The following is a 25,000-nucleotide window of genomic DNA, read 5'->3' on the forward strand; positions in this document are numbered from 1 at the left end:
ACAGGGGAGAGGGAAAATGGAATGGCAGGAAGAGAGAAAGGGAAAGATATGATTAATGATGTACACTGTTTCCAATACAGTTCTCTGCCACTTTATCATTCAGTCACACACCTCAGTTTACTTCACCTGAGAAATTCCAACTCAAAATAGCAAAACTAGAAAATATGCCTACGAGAAAACAGCAATATAACCCAGACATTACATTAGCAAGTTCTTTAACATTAATAATACCAAATAAGTGACATATTCATTTTAAGTCACTAAGGAAATCCTCTTTGTCTTGCATTGCTTCACTTTTTGGTTTTAAATATAAAATAAAAAAGGTTAAAAAAAAAGTTCAACAAGTAGGTGATGAAACAGCATAAAAGACAAGAGAGTGACAAGAGGATAATGTAGAAACAAAATCTATTTTTAGAAATCTCCTCAAGGAAGAACTATATATTAAGAACTTTTCTGCCTTAAAAAAAAGAAAAAAAAATCCTGAGTAAAAGATACACAAATACACTAATATACAAAATTCAAATGTAAGTTTTTATATTATATATATTTTTCTCATTACACTCTCTCCTGATATGAACAATCATTCACCTAAATTGAGCACAATCTAGAGTAAGTCACTTGACAGTAAATTGCATCAACATCAATGCTAAACAGCAATTGGATGTTGTTAATACAAATAAATATAAACAACTGCACTGCATTCTTAATTATAAAGCCTGAACCTTTAGATAATCAACCACCAAAATTGACACAAACTACACTGCTCCTGTTCTGTCTATTTATGCATACAAGTATGTATATATGTGTATGTACAGTATGTTTAACCAGGCATATACGCCTTTATGTTTCTGTATGTATTTATGCATGTGTGTAAGTTTATAAGTGTATCTCTGTTTACTAACTAAAATCAGACTGCAAGACAAGGTCTTCTATTACAGTGGATAAGACCTGAGTATCAGCTTCATGCAAACTTGACTACTGAGAAGACTCCTATCATCCTAATCTTGATGACTGTGTCCATTCCAATTGGTCACGGTGACTGCCTCACTACGAGTCCTTCTGTGTATGGACAGGTGGTGCTTCAACCCATTCTGGTCATTAGAGTTCTTCTGCTGCTTGCTCTCGGCTTCTTGGCTCAAAACATGCTGGTCATAGGTGCTCATGGTTACGTCTGTTTCCAGGTTGTCCTTCACCTGTAAATTTATACAGCATTGTGATCAATATTTCTAAAATTAATATCATTACCATCATCAGTATCTTCAGTGTCATTATCATTACTATGAATATCATGATTATTGATCATTTCTTATCATCATTGACCATTATCATATCAATACAAGATTATTTAACCCATTGGCCACAAGTTTATGTACTGTCCACTGTTGTTTATTCTGATTTTTGTTACACACAAATAGTTCCACAAGTCCTCAGCCATCAAGGTGTCAATTAGTAGGACCTGGTGACCATGCCGGATTCCCCATTCCTTGAATTTGTATGTAAATCTATTTTTCATTATTAGCTTTTTTTTTTGTATTGATATCTATACTGATACTTTCATTACTACTGTTGATATTACGAACATCAGACTGTTAACAAGAGTAAACAGGAGAGATAGCAACACTCATAGTTGACTCCTAAGTACTTGTGGAGCCATCTATGCAGTAACACAATAAATAAACTAAAAATATAGTGGGCACAACCAGTCAGTTAATACATTATAATAACTATCAATTATTATTACAAACTCTTGTCATTTTCATTATCAATATTGCACTTATCAGCACTGGAACAATTATACAAAAAAATAATAATAATGAAAGAAAGATGAGGTTAGAGATTATCATTTCATCTTATTAGGCTTTTTTATAGCTAGCATTACTGAATTTTACAATCAATTATATGGGAACAGCTTGATAGTTAGCTTTAACATTCAATTAGAATAAGTACAATCATATTTGATGATATTTATTCATAATGTAATCAGACAAATTCAAAGAAACCACTAAAAGTTCTATGGGAACCATCCACACTAACAACATGTGTATAGAGGCATGCTGAAGCAGGTAGGACATGTTCATTTCTATGTCCTCACTGAATAACCTCTTCTGTGAGTTAACTAAGTTTTTATTTACCAAGTAATTTATATCTGGTCACTATGTAAACACTTCAATTGCAAGGTTTAATGAAGAAAAGCATGAATTCATTCAGATGTTCCAATAATAAGAAACTTCTTTCTTCATTTTGATTATGCCACATAGGTAAGACATATATAAAATCATCAACAATACAAACCATCATATCTGACTTAGCTGTTAAACATAGACTTGGCTTCAACACAGATTGTGAAATCACCTGGATCCAACTACACATTTCGCACTGTAAATCACTTTTTCTCGCAGATTTCTACAGACCCCTATCTTCCAACACAGAATACTTACAGAACCTTCACACATCTCTCACACACATCACATCAGATAAACACATTTGGACTGAAGGTGACTTCAAACTTCCTGACATCAAGTGGACCACTTCATCCTCTCTCAAACCCATTGATGTAGACACCCCAAACTGCATCATCCCCCACACAATGTGCCAACTACATGATACCTTCATAGACATCATGAACACATTCTCACTCTCACAAACAGAACTCAAATCAACACACGCCCGCTGGCAGCAGAGGCCCTTCAACCACTGGCCACATGATAGACACCTGACGACAGCAAACTCCGCCAGACTGACCTTCACTCCCTCAAACAATGGGAAGCCACATGGCAAAAGGATTTCCGACCCATGAGATGTAAAACCATAAACTTCACCTGTTCAAATCACCCAATAAATTTCCTTACACAATCCACTCACAACAACTATCCAACACACCATCACACAAGTACCTTGGTATCACACTACATGCCAACATGGAATCCAATACACACACAGACAACATACAATATAAAGCCAATAGAACACTGGGTTTCCTGAGGAGGAACTTACAAGGTTGTACACAAGACACTAAACATATAGCTTATAAAACCCTTGTCAGTCCAACACTGGAGTACGGTGCAGCAGTGTGAAATCCACACACACAAACAAACATCAATAAACTAGAAAAAATTAACATAGCATCAGCCAGGTTCATTACGAACAACTACATTCAACCTACTGGCTTCAAAACACTAATAAAACAATAGTTACACATGAAAATCCTCTCAATACACAGACAAACTCAGTCTAACAATAATATACAAAATCACAAAAAAACAAATTGACATAAACAAACAATACTTATACCACACAAACACACCTAATACACTAAAGGCCCACAACCAGAAATACATGACAGATTATACCTGTACAGACTCCTTCATACACTCATACTTTCCACATACCATTCATGATTGGCACAGATTCCTGCAATACATTATACACGCAGACAAAACAGAAACCTTCCACAAAATTACACTAATGCATCTCAGATCCCACACATAAAACACTAAGACTAAGCTTCCCATATCCCCCTTTTTTACCCCCAACAATCTACTGTCCCATAAGCATGATATGCACTAATTTTTGGGGCCCTATGCTTTAAACCTATTGCGACAGAGATTCAAACACCACTCTCAATCTTATCCACTGCCTCTAATCCAAAGGCAATCTCAGACAATTATCAAAATAAATTTGTCCATTACACACATTCCACAACTCAAACATAAAGACAAATCTCATCTTTATATACATCTACAGAAGCATGAAACAACAAATACTAAAATCATAAAGCAAGATTCAGATTGACAACTATAAAATGGTTTACTTCCACCAAGAACCTATATATCATTCTCACATACACTCAAAAAAATAGAATAAACACCCACAAATCAAAGCTATTACAACACACTAATTACTAACCTTTGTGGGAGGGAACTTCGTAATGAAGAAGTTGGCCACAATGCAAAAAGTCTTGCTGACTAAAGGCACACATATGGACTGGTGGACCATGGCTGCCAGACGGTAGTTTGGCCCATAGAAAGGATCGCTGATGGCTGGGCAGAGCATGTTATTCAAGTTTACCTGAGAAGCCTTAAGGAAAATGGAAAAAATAGAACATGTATTATTTCCATGGTGTAATAGATTATGAATAATGAAAAGTAGATTCTTATATCCATATAAAAATAACAAATAGACAATCAAAAAAAGTTTAAGGTAGGCAATCAAGCCATCACTGTCACCCTCAATGAAGGAATTGTTTTTGGCTAAATGCAATGAAAATACCTACCATGGCTATGATCTGCAGAGGTAAAAAGTGATAGAACAGCAGAATCCCTAAAGACATCACGGTCCAGCTCATGTCCCAAGGGCTCTCCACCGTGTACACACCTATGAAGTGAGAGACAAGACTTTAATCTGCTAGTATGTCTTATGGATCTCTTAACCACTGACGCTGGGGTGGGCAGGTAAAATGTACCATGTGGTTTTATTATTTTTGCTTACATACTCATAGCTCCAGAAACACTTTAGACACCAGGGAGTCAATTAGTGGGCATATTTGACCTCACCTGCTTACCACAATCACTGAATTTCTATGAAGAAAAGGTTTCATGTCTACTGTTGTTAATAATATTATCATCATAAGAATAATATGATAGTAACAACATCAGAGTTAATAATAATAACAGTAGTAATAACATGACTCTTTTAACTGAGGGAACAGGTGAGATCAGGTAAACCTAGTTATTGAATCTTTGGTGACACTAGCAGAGCTATGTGTAAATATTCACAAATAAAACAGCAGACAGCACATGTAGCCTACCCTACATCAGTCGGTTAAGAAGCTGTGTAGTTAAACACACAAGTCACTTTCAATGTGCAAAACAAAAATCCTTGTACCTGCATCCATGTAACTTAGAACAATTGTATCTCTGAACAGAATTTGCAGAACAAAAGAAGTACACTATGAAGCTATAGCATGTTAGATTTGCATGGATATTTGGGAAAATGTTGAGCTTAAGGAGGAAATTTAATTTGAGCCAATTTGTGAAAGCCCTGAAGAAATGTGTAGGGAAAAAGTAGATAGCAGGGTGGCTTTCGGACCCTTGCAATGTCATGACATGGCAAGATCACTCAGTCAGTATGAATGATGTCATGTGCCATGACCTCATTACATAGAATATGCATACTTACAGGTATGAAGGAAAACTCTTTTTTTTAGCTACTAATAATCTAATTATTTACTTATCTATCTAATCATCTTACTTTTTTTTTAATCTCAAGTTTCATCTAAATGATTATCAGTAATAACTAGGACAACATTTCTGACCAACTTTCATTTCACTAATCTTTTTCTTTCATGTGAATCCATTAAATATCTAAACTTGTTTCTTTAAATACAACAGATCAGCAAATGAATACCCATCTTAAGTATCATGTAGAAGAGAAGAGAAAAAAAGTGCTGCAAACTGTGAATGGAGAGAGGTAAATGGAAAGACAAGCCAATCATAAGAAATTGCAAAAAAAAGCATTCAAATATTTCCTTTAAGCTTAAAGTGGGTTTATATCACTTGTGCTAAACCTGATTTTCACACCTTTGATATTTTCAATCAGTCACCACTTATTAAATTAGGAAATTCTCTTTCTGAATGTTGTACTGTTTCTATGCTTCCATGATTTCTGCAACTAACATTCATATTTCATTATTTAAGTCTAAATTGTTATTTGACATGTTAAAGGTAAGAAACACATAACATTAACTACATTTTGCACTTTGCCCACTGCTTTACAGGCTTCAAGGATGCACTTTGTTTCTGCAGCGCAATGGCCTTACATATGTGCTACCCTCCTGGGTAAATTTAGTTTTAAAGAGAAGTCGTAAAATTATGTCTACTTGTATGTGCTTATCTTAAATTGTGTTCAAACAGAAAACATCATAACTGCTGCATGCTTTATTTAACCCAGTTAGTGTCTGGTAACATTCTGAATAAAGCTTGGAGAGGCATGCGCTGTTCCATGCCTAAGCTATTGTCTGGTTCATAACCATCCTGGCCACCAGGATACTGGCTCAGGATGTGATTAATTATTATCCAAAGTCTGGAAGTTTATATCAACAATACTATTACATTGAGAGAGGGGGAAAAAAAAGTGTGCATGGGGGAAGGGGGGGGGGGCATACTGCATTCTTTACATAAATGTTATCATGTTTCATTAGACATAAAGACTTACAACAATCTGTAAGTGATATCTTCCAAAACAAATCTAAAAACTTTTGTGGCCTATATTGCACTTATATAAGCCTAGTGCCATGATTGTCATGGTGCAATTTAAGGGGTTGAATAATATTTTAAAAAACTATAGAGACAGTAATAGATGCATTTGGAACTGCTTAGCTTAGACAGACTTGTTAACTTGGACAGACAAGTTGTTTGAGTTCAGAGCCATTGGTCCCAGCAATGCTCAGCTAGTAAAGAAAGACTAGTCAGTTTTCTTAAAAACATAAGTTGTTGTGGAATTACTATATCAAAATATCTGTGAGCCATCTCGCACCTTCTTCGTTTACAAACTAAGCTGTCTCTTCAAACTCAGTGCTCTCTGGAGGTCCCTTCTGACAACTTTTCAAGACAGGGTTTCAGAAGGTTTTTCCAAATTGTTTGCTCCTCTGTCTAAGTTAAACGAGTAGTTCCAAATGCAACATAATGATTTGAGTTGGGAGGTAATGTCAGAACTTTTACTTTAAAACTGTATTTCATTTATAAATTTATTAATTACAAAGTTGGTTGCATCATTAATCCATTGGATCTGGGTGCCTTGCAACATCAAGACTAAAATCCTGGCATACAGCTTCCTTGAGTGGCAACGCTCAGGTGCCTGGCTCACACACAGTATCAATGGTTAATGGTTAATGTTTGAAACAAATAAATGAGCTAGACATCTAAGGTCAAAAAGCACTATGGTAAAGTATTGTGGAGAAAAGGGTAAATTATTTAACAATTAGTCTAAGGAGAGTTAAATGTCAAAGGTTATAGAATTATAGGATAGTATGAAAGGGAAAAGGGTAAAGAAGGGGTGTAAATGATGTAAAACGGACATTAACCCATTTGGCCCCTGATGACGTAGTGGTCACGTCACAGAAAAACTTCAGTCAAGAGGCGGGTGACGTGAACATGCCATCAATCGGGCAAATTGGCCATGGATCGGGCGAAACGAACTTGCCGAAGGCCAGGGTGACAGAAAAAATAGCCACGAGTGCACAAACCTCTTGGAGTGTGATTTGACTCATTTGGCACTTAGATGACGCCTTTAGCATTATCCTCATCAATAAACGAATGTGGAATGTAACATGAGTAAGCAGTGACTGGAAGAGCACCAGCTCCAAGGAGGACGCCATTTCCATGCTGTGCACCATATTCCTGGCCGCTGTGATCAGTGGTGCAGGTTATATTATGTAAAATTGAAAATTACAAAAAATGAGATATGACACAAATAACTAAATGTATCATATTTCTTTTTTTCTTGCACTGAGTACTCAAAAGGTTTGCAGAGGTAGAGGCAGCAGATGGACGAGGGCAGGAGGAAGATGGGGTGGTGTAGAGTGGAGTAGTTCTTTTGGGAGGAGGACAAAAAGGATGAAGAGTAGTAATAAAGGAAGAGCGGGTATCCATTGAAGAGATGGAGATGGTGAAGAGAATGTTGGCAGAGAGGAAAGGGTGCATTCTGGAGGTTTAGTATTAACCTGGGTGGGTAGTTCAGAATGGAGAGAGTTGTCAGTATATGTCGAGGAGATGGTATTAGTATCAGTGGTCGGAGCCGAGGGAGCCATGGTCAAATGAGGGGCAGGGGTTGAAAAAACATCAAAATCAAAACCAGATAGGCTAGTTGATGAAGGATTAAGCCTTAATGCCCCTATTAAGGCTAAAGAATCATTACTGGCCTTGGTTAGCCTGAATAAAATGGGGAAAAGAAACAGTACCCTATATGGAATATCACGCCCATGGCTCCCAAATGCCGTTCATGACTGATATAAAGTCAGCCTTTCCTCTTTTCAGCACAGTTCTCACACCTTAGGAATGTGACAGAAGAAGGGGATGAAGAAGAAGATACAGAAGAGGAAAGGAGGAGAAAAGAAGACCAAACAAAATTATTTGAGGCAGAGGCTGAAGTCTGAGGTAGGGGCGGATCTCAACACTGGGCTCCAGTCTCCATCTCCTAAGCCCCCCCGCGACAATTAGCAAGATATTGGGAGGGCACATAGTATCAAGACTCCTTATAATGCTATTAGCCCTTTTTGGAAGACAAATTACTGCTGTTTCATCATTTTGCAAAGCCTACATTTATCATTCATTATCTTGAATCTAGATGATAATAGACTTTTCTTATTGAACAGACTCCATCTTATCTTTCTAGGTAGCTTACACACTGTGCAGTAACAGTAACAACAAGTAACGTGTTATTTTTCCGATGGCGCTTTCCAGAAATGATTGACAGGTGGTAAATTTCATCTTGGGGACCAATGGAAATCCTGCATGAACTCACAAACAAACCCCTTCCTCATGGCCTACTTAGCAACAATTTCTCATGATGACATTCCCATCATCCAACCCTCATCTAAATTTTTTCATGACAAGACATCCATGTCAACCAGATCCACTAGGTTAAATAGTCCTCACATTAGCAGTACTTATAGTTTACAATCAGTGGATAATTGTCAAGTCTACATTTTCTTTCTTCTTGAAAACATTGATATTCTTATGAGGATTACATTACGACATTCGCTTTGCCATTTAGATTCATTCTCATACAGTTCTCTGCACAAATACCTAAGCCTTGTAATGTAATTTCAATTTATGAATTCTGCATGTAATGATGACTTGAAAAGCCAATATGGGTTTACTTTATAAATAAAATAATCAACTATGCTTTCACCACAGAAAAGCTTATGAATGTGGCAAAATAATATTCTTTGCCCAACAAATTATAAACACTGAACAGTTCAGCATGCTGTAGGACACCTATAAAATTAGAAGGAAATAAATAAATGTAACAAAGAAAAGGCCATGTAAAACTGTTTTAAGCTAAAGTCACACTAATCTTCTCTGTCCTGGGATCCCTAGATAGCCTCACTGAAGTCCAGCCAGCTACAGCTTCTGATTGCTCAGCTCATCTGACGAGGCTGTCTAAGGGTCCCAGGACAGAGAAGACTAGCGTGACCCAAGCTTTAGAGGAAATCCTATATGCAGTGACAGTTCATAAATATTGAATAACCTTCCTTCATTATCTGAAAAATGGTCTTTGAAATATGCTTCCATCTATGACCACTGTAAAGCAGATCCATCAACCAATTGACTTTTAAAGCATAATGATGTATGAAATAACAATGTTATATACCTTAGTTATTTCATTCATATACCAACACACACCCACAGCCTATTCCAATCAGCATACAAATCAAATGTGCACTTTGGCAATATTCTTTTCTTTAATAACAAAGGAATGTATATATTTTCATGCAATTTGGGATTTATAATACTATGCCACATCTTCCATTCACTATCATGGCTACCACAAATAGTCTGTCCTGTTCATCTATTTTTTTTAACTTTCTCTTTACCCCAGTTTTCAACTAGGCTTTCATAGCCTGTCTACAAAACAATTTCAGGAAGATGCAGACACTTAGTTATGGATAACTGTCTGTTTTTCCCTAGTTCTTCCCACTGTTTTTTTGCTCACAAGGCTTTTACAAAAGAATAATTCATCTCTTTTTATTCAATATACACACAATAATTGCCATAACTTTTTCTTTTCCTTTTGTCACATTCTCTACAGTACCTGTTTCACTCCTGTCTTTCCTTTTTCCTCCTTCATTTCATTCTAGACATCTCTGCCTCTCCTTCTTTCTGATATGCCTCTACATTTTTTTTGCATGTATTGTAGAACTCAGAGGACGAGCTCTCTCTCTCTCTCTTTCTCTCTCTCCCTGCCTTTGTGTCCTTATGCTCTCTTTAACTTTATCAACCTTTCTCCTCTCCCAAACTTTATTGATCTATCCTATCTTCACTTCTTCCCCTCTACCTCTAAAACTTATACCCAATACTGCCAGGAAAATGTTATGTTCACTTTAGTTTTCTTTGTGAAATGTCTCTCCATATACACTGCTTTTTAGTTCTTCTCTTACGTTTTTGTGAACTACATATTTGACCAAAGAATCTACATCTCACAAAATGAAATTCATACGCAAATTAATTTGCCAACAATTTCTTCTTTATATAAGGCTAATAGTAAATATAATAATAATAATAATAATAATAATAATAATAATAATAATAATAATAATAATAATAATAATAATAATAATAATAATAATAATAATAATAATAATAACAATAACAATAACAATAACAATAACAATGACAATGACAATGACAATGACAATGACAATGACAATGATAATGATAATGATAATAATAATAATAATGATAATAACAACAACAATGCTAACTGCAGTAACAACAATAGCAACAATAATATCAATAATAATTACAAGATGAAAAAAATAATAATAACTATAGTGATGAAAAATAATAAAACTAATAATAATAATAACAAAAATAACAATAACAATAACAATAACCGATGATGACAATGACATAAGAAAAATATTAATTACTAAATATGTTTAATGATAATAACTGTGATAAGTAACAGCAATGCTGATAATGAAGGTAACAGTATCAAAAATAATAACAAAAAATATCAATAGTAAAATCAATGATATCAATGATAATGATAATTAGAGTAATCAAAATAACAATAATAGTGACATCATTAATCATTACAATGAAGTTGACAATAATAATTACTTTTTAAAAATATACTGATTCTTATTGAAGATGATAATAACAGTAATAATAATAATGACGATAATAACATTGATGATGATAATAACAATAATAGAAATAATAATAAAAATAATGATAGTAATAATAATACCAATAATAACAATAACAATAACAATAATAGTAATAGTAATAATAATAACAATAATAACAATAATAACAATAACAATAATAATAATAATAATAATAATAATAATAATAATAATAATAATAATAATAATAATAATAATAATAATAATAATAATAATAATAATAATAATAATAATAATAATAATAATAATAATAATAATAATAATAATAATAATAATAATAACAACATCAAAAATAAATAAATAAAACATTTCCTACACTAACATCAAGAACATAGAAAGCAAAATTTTACATCTGCCCCCAAACGAACATTCTAAAGCAAGCCACACAATTTTGGTAAGGGTGCTCACAAGTCTCACAAATAGGAAACGTCAGTCTCTCGACTTACCCCCAAGCCGCAGTAGATAGTATGGTGTGACTAGCATCATTAAGTGTTGCACCCAGTACAACTCCACCTCAAACGGGAGCTGAAAGGATGTAGACAGTAGCAGATCTGACATTGGACAAGCGTTCATTTGCCTTCTGAACAGGCTGTGACAAAGTGTTTTTGTTTTTTTCTTTTCTTGTCTTTTATACATGCAACAGATCTTTGGCAGCAAGTGCAAGCTATCTGAATGGAAACTGAAACAATTTTGTATGATCATGTAATAAGTTCTATATCTATGGTTTAAGAAAAAGCTGATTAAAAGATATAATCCTTGAGTATAAACTTTAAATATTCATACACTCTTTTTTAAGTGTATGAACATGGCCAGACTAATAAAGCTATTAAGGTTTACAGTATTATCTTGGTGCTAGATCACAACTGCAAGGCAAATCTCAGTTGATTATGGCAACAAAAAATACACTATAAGCACAAAATCCTCTCTGGGAAAATGGGCCATGAAAGATGCATGGAATATATCAAAACATGCTGATTTGGTGCTATAAAATAGGGGTAGGTGATCAAAATCGATATACATAAATAGTTGTAATTGAAACCCACAATGTCAATTTAGGGGCACAACTTAAAGGGGTTAAAAAGCATTTGTTTGCAGACACAGCAACACTCTTACATACCAGGCGAGAGTTGGTGACTGGAAATAGTATAGCAAGGACAGCCCCATTAAGGAAGTTGAGATGAACTCGAAATACTGTAGTAACAAACTTGCTAGGTGGAGCAGCTAGAAGATAAATCTGTAAAGCAAATGTTCTTTAGTCCTCTGAGCAATTAATAGGATACATGTTAACAAAAGTGAACTTTTATTCATATAGGATCTGAAGAGATGAGAGGAGAAAGGAGCCAAGGATAAGAAATGAGGGGAGAAAAAGGAACACGAGTGGAGGGAAGGAGAGAGGGTCTGGGAGAATGGGCAGAGGGAGGAAAGAAGAGAAAACAAAAGGAGTGGAGAGGAGAGAAAGCGTATATTTCTTTAACTCTTTCTATCTCGTATACCTGTATAGCAGTGGTTACATGACATGGGTTCAACAGGTATATAAGCTGTTTCGTTGCAAACTTGAAACCAATTTCCATTCCAAACACCATGGAAACCAGCACCAGGAGAGCTCTCTTGCCCCCTCGGTCCTTTCTGAAGTGCAAGGATTAGTCAGTGACTAGCAATATATAATCTCTAACTATATCACATTGTCAAAGTTACTCACTATCACAGTGGGTTTACTGTGCCAGAGAATCAAGTGTGATTAAAAAACTGATAAGGATATCTCAGCAAGCTGTTCTCAGAAAACATATACAAAGGGGATTCACTCATGCACACTAGCAATTACACAGTGCTCACACACACACATATGCAAATGCAAACATACCGATAGACACTTACAAACTAATGGGCATATAGTCACATACAACAACATGAACACACACGCACATGTGACCAGGTTACCAAGTCACAAGGATCAAAGTTATTGTCATGAAATTTTGGTTGATCCATAGAAATAGCTTAATGGTACAGAGTATTCTAAGTAGTACATCAACTTGTATGGTTTTCCTTTAAAAAAAAATTCAAGCCAAATGATATAGCTGTAAGTGTCCCACAATATCCTCAGACACCTGTAATACAGTAAAAAGGTACTATTATTGGCTTCGGACATCAACTCACTTTAATCCTGTAAACACACATACACAAACCTATACACACAGAGACATGCATACATAAACAAACATACGTGCATTAAACAAACACACAAAGACCCAATTACCTACATACATAATCACATACCCATACCCAGACACACACACGCACACACGCACACGCATGCGCACGCAAACACACACTTCCCTACAAAACATAAAACAAACAAGCTACTTACCTAACAAACTTATATGAGGAGGGATATGTTATATATGAATAACCCCAGAAGAAGTATACTACTGGTATTGCAATCCCTAAGAGGGTTTCAAATAGCCTACGATGAATTGTAAGGAAATTTGCGCAGTCAGGCCCACCATTGCCTGGGATTGAGCCGTCAACACCTCCATAACTCCAATCCAAAACATTTTCCAGTGTGTACCGTTTTCCAAACTCCATCCAGTTCCTAAAAATGTAAGAAAGGAAAAAGACTTGAATCAATTGTCCCCTATCTTACGAGCTGTTGGTCTTTCATTACTGCAAAAAGATAAGATACCAAATAACAATATAACAGCAAAAATCATGAGCAAGAGTAATTGCAAAACTATGTATAGGAATGACAGTGAAAATCATCTTGGAAAACTTTACAATATAATGATGAAGTTGGGTTACATTGTAAATTATGTTAATATAGTTACATGAACATAAACTTAAGAACTTTACAAGCTCTATGCTCACTTTGCTTAATCTTTTTACAACCTCAGAAGCAATATGCAATATGAGATTTTTCTTTTCCACAACTCACTGAATGTTAGTATTGCAATAAAGGCTGATCCACACCTTCCCTCAGGATTATGAACAATAACACAGTCATAACATAGAGGATTACAAACAATAATACAGTAAAAATATTCAGTAAAGATAAATACATAAGAAAGTGGTACTTGCAACTGGACTGTAATCAACCACTGCAGTTAAAGCGCAGCAACAAAAACCACCACACCTCTACTACACTAAGTCAGGCATAATAGAACTTAGAATGGCTCTTTATTTAACCTCATCACACTGTGATGACCTTCTATTGTGTCATGGTAGACCCTCACATTGGGGTAATGCCTTTGCAAGATGCACTGTCACGCCTGCTCTAACGCTGCATTCCAAACTCCTCGTCCAAGAAGTTGGACAAGATGAATGAGATATTTTGACAATTCAGAACCCCTACTTTCGCATTCTGGATAACCTGTCTACCTCGTCCATCTAACCCTTTGAAACCTTGCAAGCTGGACATGATGATGTCACAATAGCATTTGCATGTAAATAATGTCAGTTGCACACAACCATAAGATATTGGTAGGTAATTTTATGGCCCTTTATTGTTGTTTTCAAAGAGTATCTTTGTGTTTGTCAGTTGCAGGTAAGTTAACAAAAGCTATTCAGGGTGCAAAAAACACTGGTATATTAAAACAGTGAAATTTTACTTGAGAGCTAGTTGCATTGTGGGCAATGACGGCATTGGAGGTTCCAAAAGCAGTCTCATTGTCCTGCTGGTCTTGACAAATTGTCTGGATGAGCAAGACTAGGAGTTCCGAACACAGCACAAGTTGTGCATGTTTAACAGATGTAAGGACACAATCACAATCACATCAAATTTAAATCATGAAACCTGACAGCTGTGAGGATGCACAAAAAGGTCAGAGGAACTGTCTGCTATAGAATAAAAGTCTACAAATTAATGCTTGCATAGAAGTTCAGTGTTGACCTATGACAATATATGAAGCATGATGGCTATAGCATAGGCTTAGGAATAGAGTGGCAGACGGGGCTACCATCTCTCCCACTCTAGAATAGTGGGGGCAGGGCCAGAACCCACTCCTCAACTTTCGAGGACATTCCCTATAAACAAACAAATGGTGCAATTCCATAGTTACTCAGTTTTTGATAACAATGACCCCCTGCAACTGGTGTTGAAAATGAAATAACCATTATGTCAAGTATTAACTAAATACGTCTGACATTTTAGTGCAGAAATTAATGAGTTTATCTCTTTTAACCCACTAGCAACGGTACATTTTGAAGCTAAAAATAATAGTTTCTGGGCAGCTTCAAAATCGGCGTGTGGGGCTGGCCCAGAACCTACTCACACGCTGGCAAATTGGAGTGCAAGCTCCAAGCCAGCGTCACACCGGCGGGATGCCCGGCAATTTTTTATATGGAGTGTCTCATATGTGGGACACTCGTCGTAAATGGGATAAAACTGTTATACATCCAGGAGCTTCTGGGGGCTACACATCCTAGGCCCCTTACGGAGTGCTCCCACTTCAAAATATCTTCCTATGCTTATGTATAGTGTTACCTTTTAATCATATTTTTGACAATCAAGTTGACCATAAAATTCACTAGCTTATTTTCCATAAAATGAAACCTGTAAAATATTTAACTTTGACTTATAACCATATGCCTTAAATTCACAGAAAAAAATCCTATCTTGAAAGCCAATACAAGTGACTTACAAAACATTTCCCTAGACATTCTTTCACTTCTATGGATACATAAAGCTACTTTGAAACAATTCTTGAGATGAATAGCAGGCATACAATCTGCACATATATGTCCCTTCATATGGCACCAATTCCCAGCTTCAAAAACTACAGCAGAGTGGACTCAATCCGAATAAAAACAAAAAATAAATAAAACATCTTAGAATGTTTAATTTCTTTATAAAACTGCCGTGGAAGACATACTTCCTTCTGCCCTCTATAACAAGGGTATCAAAATAAAATGAAAGGAAGATGGAAACTATAAAAGAATGATACCCTAATATATGTACGTAAAAGGATATTCAAGTGATGAAGAAAGGAACTATGGTTTCCATTAAATCAAATCTTGCCTTCCTCTGGGTTTCTTACAATTTCACAAAAGATAATTAGATATAATGAAGTTACTGAAAATATATCCAGCAAACAGGTAACGAGTCTAATACAGTTCTTGTTTATATATGCTAAATAAATTACAGACAACACAAAGGGTTTCCCTTTCGATTGTACACCCTCTAGCTATGAGCATAAACTCCGCAGAAAGGTCTTTGTTCTAAATGCGCACTGCATTACCCTCACTGTCTTCCTTCTCTCTCTCCTTGCTATGGTTACGTGACTTGCTCTCAAGGCTCAATTTGGACAGAGGCATGCTGACAATGTCAAGTTTTTTCTCCCTACTAAACATATTCACACACACGTCTGTATTACTCTCAGCAGATCCCACTCCTGTGAGACAGCCATAATAACCTTCAGATCGAAAATCGACGCGACTGAAAAACATAAATCACTTACAATACTTGACTGATGAGTGAGCGCTAGCGGATGGGTACTTGTCTGACAAGAGCTCTCTGTTTACTACGGATTACACTAGCTAGAGGAGAGATTCCGGTGCTAGACACTCCAGATTTGTGAAGGAGATATCTTCTTTCTATAGCTTGCACTGTTTCATAAAATATGCAATTTAGAAATTAAATAAAGTATCTTTTATGGTCTTCTGGCATCTTACAGTACGCTCAATTGAAAAAAATACCGATTTTCTCGCGTGAAATAAATCTATTTATCTACAAGATTGTCAAGATTATACACATTTTAACTCCGTGTTACACAATGGTAAATGGGATACTTCATCTTCCTAATTTGTATGTATTATTTATCAAGATTACATCAGACGACATACTAATACAATTATGATGTAATTTTATGCTATCTTATATTCATTTTTAAATGCATATTAAAGCAGTAACTGAGTTATGAAAATTAACCCACAATCTGCAAATAGTGTTAACATCACGGGTCATTGGCTATAACGAAGAATACGCAATTATTCTACGTTTTATGAATTGTTTCTTCAGCGGGAATATTATTGTTTTGCTAAGAGCTTTAAAGCTTGTGCTAATCAACATTATACTAGGGAGATTGTAAATACGCATTGCATCAGCAATTAAAACACATTTCAAGTGGCTTCCTATTTCTCAAGTTATTACGTAAGGATACTGTAACTCTCTCTCTCTCTCTCTCTCTCTCTCTCTCTCTCTCTCTCTCTCTCTCTCTCTCTCTCTCTCTCTCTCTCTCTCTCTCTCTCTCTCTCTCTCTCTCTCTCTCTCTCTCTCTCTCTCTCTCTCTCTCTCTCTCTCTCTCTCTCTCTCTCTCTCTCTCTCTCTCTCTCTCTCTCTCTCTCTCTCTCTCTCTCTCTCTCTCTCTCTCTCATTTTATCTTCTTTTTTCTTTTCTTTTCTCCCCTTTTCCCTGTGTGCGTGTGCATGTGTATGTATGTATGTATGTATGTATGTATGTATATACAAATACACACATGCATATCTATCTATCTCTCTCTTTATATATAAATATGTATATATGTATATATATGTATATATATATATATATATATATATATATATATATATATATATATATATATATATATATATATATATATATATATATACATATATATATATATGTGTGTGTGTGTGTGTGTGTGTGTGTGTGTGTGTGTGTGTGTGTGTGTGTGTGTGTGTGTGTGTGTGTATGTATATATATATATATATATATATATATATATATATATATATATACATACATATATATATATATATATATATATATGTGTGTGTGTGTGTGTGTGTGTGTGTGTGTGTGTGTGTGTGTGTGTGTGTATACATATTTGTGCTTGTGTGTAGCAATTACCGTTCCTTGGCTGAAACAAAGGCTGTCTCTTCCTGTCGAAATCCTTCTGCGGCAGAGAGAGGGAGACACCAGGCCTGTCTCGTCGCCCCCCCCCCCCCCGCCCTCGGCACCCGGGAGACGGAGGTTCTCTCGGGGTCGCACGGATACTTCCAGAATAAACCCCACAAGTCGAGACGCATCTCATTCCCCGGCACTCAGGCCTCCCTCTCTCGTTCACATCTGATGGCTGTGGTGCTCCCGACATATATATATACATACATATATATATATATATATATATATATATATATATATATATATGTATGTATGTATGTATGTATATATATACATATATATATATATATATATATATATATATATATATATATATGTATGTGTGTGTGTGTGTTTGTGTGTATGTGTTTGTGCGTGTATGTGTGTGTGGGTGTGTATATGTGTGTGTGTATGTATGTACGTGTGCGTGTATTTGTGTGTGTCATTTGAGGGTATGCGAGTTTCTCGATATAAGAAATATAGGACTGAATGAAAGACATCCATCATATTAAATGCATATATGTAAATGGATATATAAATATACATTAGGAGCATAAATAACTATATACAAAGAAAATGCTTTTTGGATTCTCTCTCTCTCTCTCTCTCTCTCTCTCTCTCTCTCTCTCTCTCTCTCTCTCTCTCTCTCTCTCTCTCTCTCAAACAAACCGTGATGAGTTCTCCCGTAATCAAGACGCGAACTTGACTTTCGGTCCCTTGGGAAGAGCCTCCAGGCGCTCGAGATCCTCCAGGTACCTCAAGATACCGAGGAAGGAATCCGGGACGTTGGCGCACCAGTGGCTCTTGAAGGAGAAGCACCCCACGTGTTTCCTGGTGGCCCACTTGCCGATCATGTCCCGCTGAGCCGCACGTCGAAACACCGAGAGAACCCTGTGGAAGACGTGGCGCTTCTCCCACTCGCTCGACTCGCACAGTTCTTCGAGGAAGAGGGATCTGAGTCCTCTCTCCGGTAAGGTCTCGACCCCAACGGCTAGGGTGTGCCAGGGCGCCGAGTTCAGTTGGTCGCTGAAGTCAGGCGACCACCAGTGGCTCTGCAGAAGGTTTTGGATCAGACGGCAGGTCAGCCAGACACTTCGCTTGTGGAGAGTCAGGTTGCCGAACACTTCCTTTTCTAATGCGTGCGTGCAGTACAGCCATTCCTTCCCGATGTTGGCAAGGTGTAGGCCTACGTCAGCATTCACATCGAGGTGGTGTTCGAGCAGTGTCTTTGGCTGGAATTCGACGTCAGGTTGAGTGATCAGTAATACAGGGGTGATGCGCGCCTTAACCAGTCTTAGGTTTGGTTCACCATCTAAGACCCAGAATACATCGACTCCTTCCGACGTGACAGATGCAAATGGAGGGGCAAGATACATCCCTGGTGAGGAGCACTTGTATTTCTTGAGAGCTGAAATTACTGCTGAACCGAAAGTCTTGCGAAACTCACCACCCTTGAAAAGATCTGATTCTAAATGCGACTCAACCGCCAAAGTTAGCTTGTCATTAGCATCTAAATTCCTATAAGTGACAGTAGTATTATCTGGAGATAATATGAATCTGGATACTTCATAGATGAAATTTACTTCGTTTATACTGAAGATTTCATTTCCTTCTGATACAGCTCCAACATCAGTCAAAGTCCCTTCGAATCTGGAATCACTGATAAAACTACAAATGGCTGCTGTTTCGCCTATGATTTTGTTTAGGATTTCCTCTGATTCACTTTTGGCGCATGCACGATCCTTTACAACTTGTATCAGGTTCTCAGCAGCACTAATGTCTAAGGATTTGGCCATTGTATTCAGTTTTAAATAGGCTTTGGACTGCTCTTCTCTTTCAGCCATTATGCTAAGTGCGTCTTCGTGTGACAATATGGGTATGTTGCATTTGCTAAGCATCTTTTCATATTCATTCATCAAATGCAATGCTTTTCGGTTCTTGTCATTTTCTCCCGCCTCCTTGCACTCAAGAAGATACTCCAGACACTTCCTGTGCCCACTCAGGGCTGCCACATGCGCTGCATCTAAGTTACCCCTTGCAAGTCTGTTTGCTTCCGCTCCTCTATGAAGCAAGTATTCAACCGTCTGGATGTGGTTGGACATAGAAGCAACATGGAGCGCTGTGCTGCCTGAGTAGGTTTGCACGACTCGGTTGATGTCCAGATCTCTAACGCATCTGAGTATGATATCAAGAAGGACTATCAATCCCTGCTTTGCTGTGAAGAAGAGTACGGAATCACTGGGCTGTTGTAACGTCGCCGTGTTACCGACAGATGATTTATTTTTCCTTGTGTTTATCATTCCCCTCATATATTCCCAGTCAGCGTTTGCAAGATCACTGTCGCCTAACGAACATAGCTCTTCCAGACGTTTTCTTTCGTTCAGCCAAAGTTCGTGTTGCAGTTTCAAGTGCAATGACTCAGTTCCTGGCGAGAAGAAAGGGCTGAGTCCGAGGTCTCTGCAGAGGGTAAGCTGTGTGTCGATGTGGTTGCGGGAAACAGCCATCGCCACCGGGGAGTCCTCGCCTGGGAGGGGATTGAGGAACACGTCCTCAAGGCTCAGCAGCTGGCATGTCAGAGAGAGGCCGAGGTCAGCAGCCTGTGCTAGCAACCTCCGAGCTTCCTTTCCACGTTCCTCTCTGCAACGGCTGTTGAGGATCCACCTCGCTTTGATCCCGACGTCCAGGATCTGCTGGGTATAAGTGCGCATCCCTTCCCTGAGTCCTTTTAGCTCCTCCACGTCAGGTGAAACTCGTGACGCCTCGTGCTCCAGTCTCTCGGCGGTAACCTGTGTGAGAAATCAGATTGCATTCAGACTCCCAGGGGTAACGGCAGGCCTTAATCCAAGCGAAATTATATGTAGTCACTTTTGTGAAGTAGTGTACAGCTGTAAGATGCAAGATATTATGTGCATTACTAGGTGACTAAATAAGTAAGTGCTTTATAATCATGTGGGGTGAAAATGCAATTTTTAGTATATGGTAATTCCTTGTCTGCACATGATCTGATAAATGATGCTCATAAGGATAATTATCCAAATGTCTTGCACAAGCGCATTACCTTCCTCATAATAGCAGGGAAGCAGGCGGGTAGCCCCTGCTGTGTGTGAGCAGCCTCCAGAGGCGTTATGCAGGACCCGTGTCTGCTGGAGAGCGGCGCCCCCGCACTCAGCAGCAGGAGCAGAACGTCCCTCTGGTGGTGCCGGATGGCCTCGCGGAGGGGGTCGGCGCGGGCGTACATCGGCAGGACGGGTACGTTCAGTCTCAGCAGCTTGCGGATCCTAGACGTGTCGCCCATCCGACAGGCCGTCACCAGCTCCTCATGCTGTTCAATGGTCGGTTCTTGCAACGGCCCCAACTTCTCACTCATCTGCGGATCACACCCAAATATTGTGAGCACATGGAGCTGCTAACTTTAAGCGCCAACATAATGTTCAGTATCCACATCTAACATTTCCATCAAACGAACTGGTTTATCCTTAGACCTCTATTGTTGCAATCGAAACTGTTTTTTTTAACAAGAATTTGCAAAACATATCAAGGGCCGAATAACCAATCCTCTAGTTCAAGTGCTCTACAGAAGGATGACCGAATAACAAAATCTTGATTATGCCTCACATCCTCCAGCAGCTGCGCCATCTGGTGATTCCCTGCGTGTGTGGCCAGCTGGTGCGGCAGGATCCCTCGGTGATCGGGTATCCTCGGGTCGCATCCGTAGCCAAGGAGGATCTTGGTGAGTTCCAGCCACGCCTCCGACACGCCCCACTCCTTTCCCTCCCAGATGACGTCCATCTCTGCCGTCCTCGGGTGCTCCGCCACTTGGTGCAGAGCCGTGCGTCCTGGGAGTAGGCGTGCGAGATTTACGTACGTACGATTTTAAATTTCAGACATATGGGAGTGGAAAGATAGACGGATAAGCAGAAAATGCTGTAAACGCTAATCTTACCCCAGTGATCGACTGCATTGATGAAGTATTTGTGTTCGTTTAGGAATCTCTTGACGTCTTTGGGTGCCCAGGGTGGCCTCCCATCCATGACGGTTGTAGAAGTGATGTAGTGGATGAGTGAGCGGCCCATGTGGTCTGTGATCGTGGCCGGCAGCATGTGGGTGTCCAGCAGCTGATGCACTCCGCGCTCTCGTTCGTACATCCCGCATTCCGCCGCCACGAACACCTCCTTCATCCGGGTCTCCAGCTCCTTGGTGTTTGAAATTTAAAGAAATATTAAAGGACGATGATGAACCGTCGCTGAGCAAAACAACAACTGAAATAAGACACTGGTAAGGAAGGAACAAAGGAGGAGGCGGATATAGAGTCTTAGAATCCTCTTATAATTAAGGCCCTATCACACTAGCACATTTTCCGTCATGAACTCCGTATGAAAATCATGTAAACAAACATGGCGCTATCGGAGGAAGGTCCCGGGAATCATTGGAACATTCTCATACACATTACGTTATTTTAAAGAAATATGATGTATATTGTATATACGAATGTTCTAAAATATTAGCTTATGTTTGTATTCACTCATCCTATCTAATTCATTAATAGCACAAGATCAAAACGGAAATTAGTCAGACGGAAACGGTCGTAACCGTCTTGGTCTGGGAGGCGTTTCGTTTGTGAACGATCCTTGGGGAAAGCCTCAAATTCAGACGGAACCCCAGAAATTGACGGAAAAAGTGCTTGTGTGATAGGCCTTTATAATTAGATTTGGGCGTCAGGCATATCCGCGAAAGAACAGCGAGCGAGATGCAACAAGAAAGCCATTTTAAATCTTACGTTGACGATAGACTTGATAAGATCCTCAGTGGGGAGTGTAGCCCTTTCCCCCTTGTATTTGAGCATGAGGTCAAGCACGTCCTTGAAGCCCAGGAAATGAGCATCCAGGATAGGCGTGATTTCTCTGCCTTCCTCCACATCATCGGGGTGGAATCCTTCGTCCAGCAGAGCCTCCACCGCGTCCACGTCGCCTGACTTCACCGCCTCCCACAGCGTCGGTTCCTCCTGCGGATGCACAGGGCAGGGCTTGTTACAGAATTCGCAAAAGGATTCTGCAAACGAATCGTATTCATTCACGTTTCAGGATTCGATGAGAGAGAGAGAGAAAGAGTGAGTAAAATAGAGAGAGAGAGAGTGAAAGTGAGAGAGAGAGTGAGTGAAAGAGAGAGAGAGAGAAAGAGAGAGAACAAGATTACCGAATCCTCTGACCTGTATAGCGTCCTCCTCGGCCTCGTCAATGACCGTCGCCTCCGGCCCCGACAGGAAGGGCACGTACTCCTGGGGCGCGGCGTCTTCGAAGGTCAGCTGCATCTTCCTCTTCTGTTCCCAAAAGTGAATATCGCTTTCTTAATATATTAGCTATGTCCTGTGTGTCTTTACATTTCTTTTCTATATTTCTTTTCTCTCCATGCTAACTAAAACGTGCTAATGATAACGCTAACGCTAACGCTCTCTTCTTCCTCTCTCTCTCTCTCTCTCATTCTCATTTTCTCTTTCTCTCTCTCTCTCTCTCTCTCTCTCTCTCTCTCTCATTCTCATTCTCATTCTCATTCTCATTCTCATTCTCATTCTCTCTCTCTCATTCTCTCTCTCTCATTCTCTCTCTCTCATTCTCTCTCTCTCATTCTCTCTCTCTCATTCTCTCTCTCTCATTCTCTCTCTCTCATTCTCTCTCTCTCATTCTCTCTCTCTCATTCTCTCTCTCTCATTCTCTCCCTCCCTCTCTCTCTCTCTCAACAACAACAAAAACAGCAAAACGCCTAGACAAATCTTGTCAGGCACCCCCGCACCGCACCTTCCGAGGCTTGTGGCGGACGCTGGCCACCACCACAGTCGCGATGATGCCCACGAAGACGAGCCCGATGACCACGATGGAGAGCACGTAGCCCGCGGTCACTCGCCGACCCCCTGTGGCAGAGTGGTTTTCCATTAGGTCATATCTTCGGAGATTATGTAATGATTTTCGATGTATCTTTCTTATTTCAATGTTTCTCTCTCTCGCTGTCTGTCTCTGTCTGTCTCGCGTTCTCTCTCTCTCGCGTTCTTTCTCTCTCTCGCTCTCGCTATCTCTCTCTCTCTCTCTCTCTCTCTCTCTCTCTCTCTCTCTCTCTCTCTCTCTCTCTCTCTCTCTCTCTCTCTCTCTCTCTCTCTCTTTCTTTCATTCTTAAAGTAAATGAATAACCTTTAATCTCAATATCTTTCTCTTCCTCGATCTTATAGCTTACCTTGAAGAGTAGCCTCTACCCCTTGGGACTGCGAATATGTCTCGTGGCGGTATTGCACAAAAAATTCGCTCCCAGGAAGTCCGGATACGCGGAAACCGGAAGGAAAAGTTTCGGAGACGAAGGCAGCTAACTTTCTCGTTTCCTCCTCAGGCTGGAAAAAGATCTTGGTTGAAAGATTTTTTTTTTCATTTCTTATATATATATATATTATTGATTCTTATTTTCATGGCGAACTCTCTGTCTGAATTTTTTATATCTATGTCTATTTACATCATACTCTGTATCCCTCTTTCTCTTCCTTTGATTGGCTATTTGCCTCTCTCTCTCTCTCTCTCTCTCTCTCTCTCTCTCTCTCTCTCTCTCTCTCTCTCTCTCTCTCTCTCTCTCTCTCTCTCTCTCTCTCTCTCTCTCTTTCCCCTCTCTCCCTCCCTCTCTCTTCTCTCATTTTATCTTCTCTTCTTTTTTCTTTTCTTTTCTCCCCTTTTCCCTTTCTTTTCCGTGTTTTTATCTTCCCTTCTCTTGACTTCTTTTCTCCTTTCTTCTCTTCTCTCCTCTTCTGTCTCATTCTCTATCTATCTGTGTATTTATGTGTCTACCTATTTATCTGCCTAGCCATTAATCTGTCTGTCCTCCCCCTCCTCTATGTATCTCACTTCCTATCTCATTATCTCCCCCTCTTTCTCTATTTTTTGTGTGTTTGCATAACTCACATTATCATTTGATATAATGAGCTGTGCAGTGCCGATAGACAATACGATTATCCTCACCATGAGATAGCAAGTGACATTCTCTTTCTGTCTGTTGCACTGTAGGCTCACACGGTGGTTGATGTCGTGGGGTAAAGCCTCGGTATAATTTTCTCTCCCTTCCTCTGCCTTCACTATACGACCCTTTTCCCACGCTAAGGTGACCGCAGGCGAATCTGAGGGGACTAGACTCATCTTGGGTGTGGAAGACTGGCTGGAGAAGAAGCTGAAGCTGTGAAGGAC

At 38.7% G+C, this 25,000-nt stretch overlaps 2 protein-coding genes across 3 annotated transcripts in view; both read right to left on the minus strand.

Annotated features, from left to right (window-relative positions):
* Nucleotides 1-31: 31 nt before the first annotated feature.
* Nucleotides 32-16,498, minus strand: LOC113822796 (transmembrane protein 164). Its single transcript, XM_070133724.1, has 8 exons — nt 16,363-16,498; nt 13,278-13,502; nt 12,406-12,538; nt 12,030-12,146; nt 11,359-11,437; nt 4,274-4,374; nt 3,907-4,077; nt 32-1,193 (listed from the first exon to the last, which is right to left on the minus strand). The coding sequence occupies exons 2-8, from the start codon at nt 13,493-13,495 to the stop codon at nt 999-1,001; spliced, it is 1,014 nt and encodes a 337-aa protein (XP_069989825.1). The 5' UTR covers nt 13,496-13,502; nt 16,363-16,498; the 3' UTR covers nt 32-998.
* Nucleotides 16,499-18,292: 1,794 nt separating this feature from the next.
* Nucleotides 18,293-25,000, minus strand: part of LOC113822794 (uncharacterized) — a 10,057-nt gene continuing 3,349 nt past the window's right edge. For both annotated transcript variants that reach the window (XM_027375327.2, XM_070133725.1), the window contains exons 3-11: nt 24,779-25,000; nt 24,012-24,162; nt 23,582-23,694; nt 22,996-23,106; nt 22,567-22,791; nt 21,733-21,982; nt 21,405-21,625; nt 20,848-21,156; nt 18,293-20,575 (exon numbers count right to left, since the gene is read on the minus strand). The exon at nt 24,779-25,000 is cut by the window's right edge and continues 59 nt beyond it. In XM_027375327.2, the coding sequence (XP_027231128.2) occupies nt 18,479-20,575; nt 20,848-21,156; nt 21,405-21,625; nt 21,733-21,982; nt 22,567-22,791; nt 22,996-23,106; nt 23,582-23,694; nt 24,012-24,162; nt 24,779-25,000 (3,699 nt within the window). In that variant the 3' untranslated portion in view covers nt 18,293-18,478. The remainder of the gene's footprint in view (nt 20,576-20,847; nt 21,157-21,404; nt 21,626-21,732; nt 21,983-22,566; nt 22,792-22,995; nt 23,107-23,581; nt 23,695-24,011; nt 24,163-24,778) is intronic.

The sequence above is a fragment of the Penaeus vannamei genome, chromosome 19 (assembly GCF_042767895.1).
Source record: "Penaeus vannamei isolate JL-2024 chromosome 19, ASM4276789v1, whole genome shotgun sequence".
Classification (NCBI taxonomy): domain Eukaryota; kingdom Metazoa; phylum Arthropoda; class Malacostraca; order Decapoda; family Penaeidae; genus Penaeus; species Penaeus vannamei.

Bases quoted from the DNA above. Each gene is read 5' to 3' on its own strand.
- LOC113822796 (XM_070133724.1), bottom strand. From the start codon at position 13,495: ATGGAGTTTGGAAAACGGTACACACTGGAAAATGTTTTGGATTGGAGT. The intron at 11,438-12,029 runs GTATGTAAGAGT...ACATCCTTTCAG, and splicing joins CAGTCACCAACTCTCGCCTG to CTCCCGTTTGAGGTGGAGTT. The intron at 1,194-3,906 runs GTTAGTAATTAG...ATAAATTTACAG, and splicing joins CGAAGTTCCCTCCCACAAAG to GTGAAGGACAACCTGGAAAC.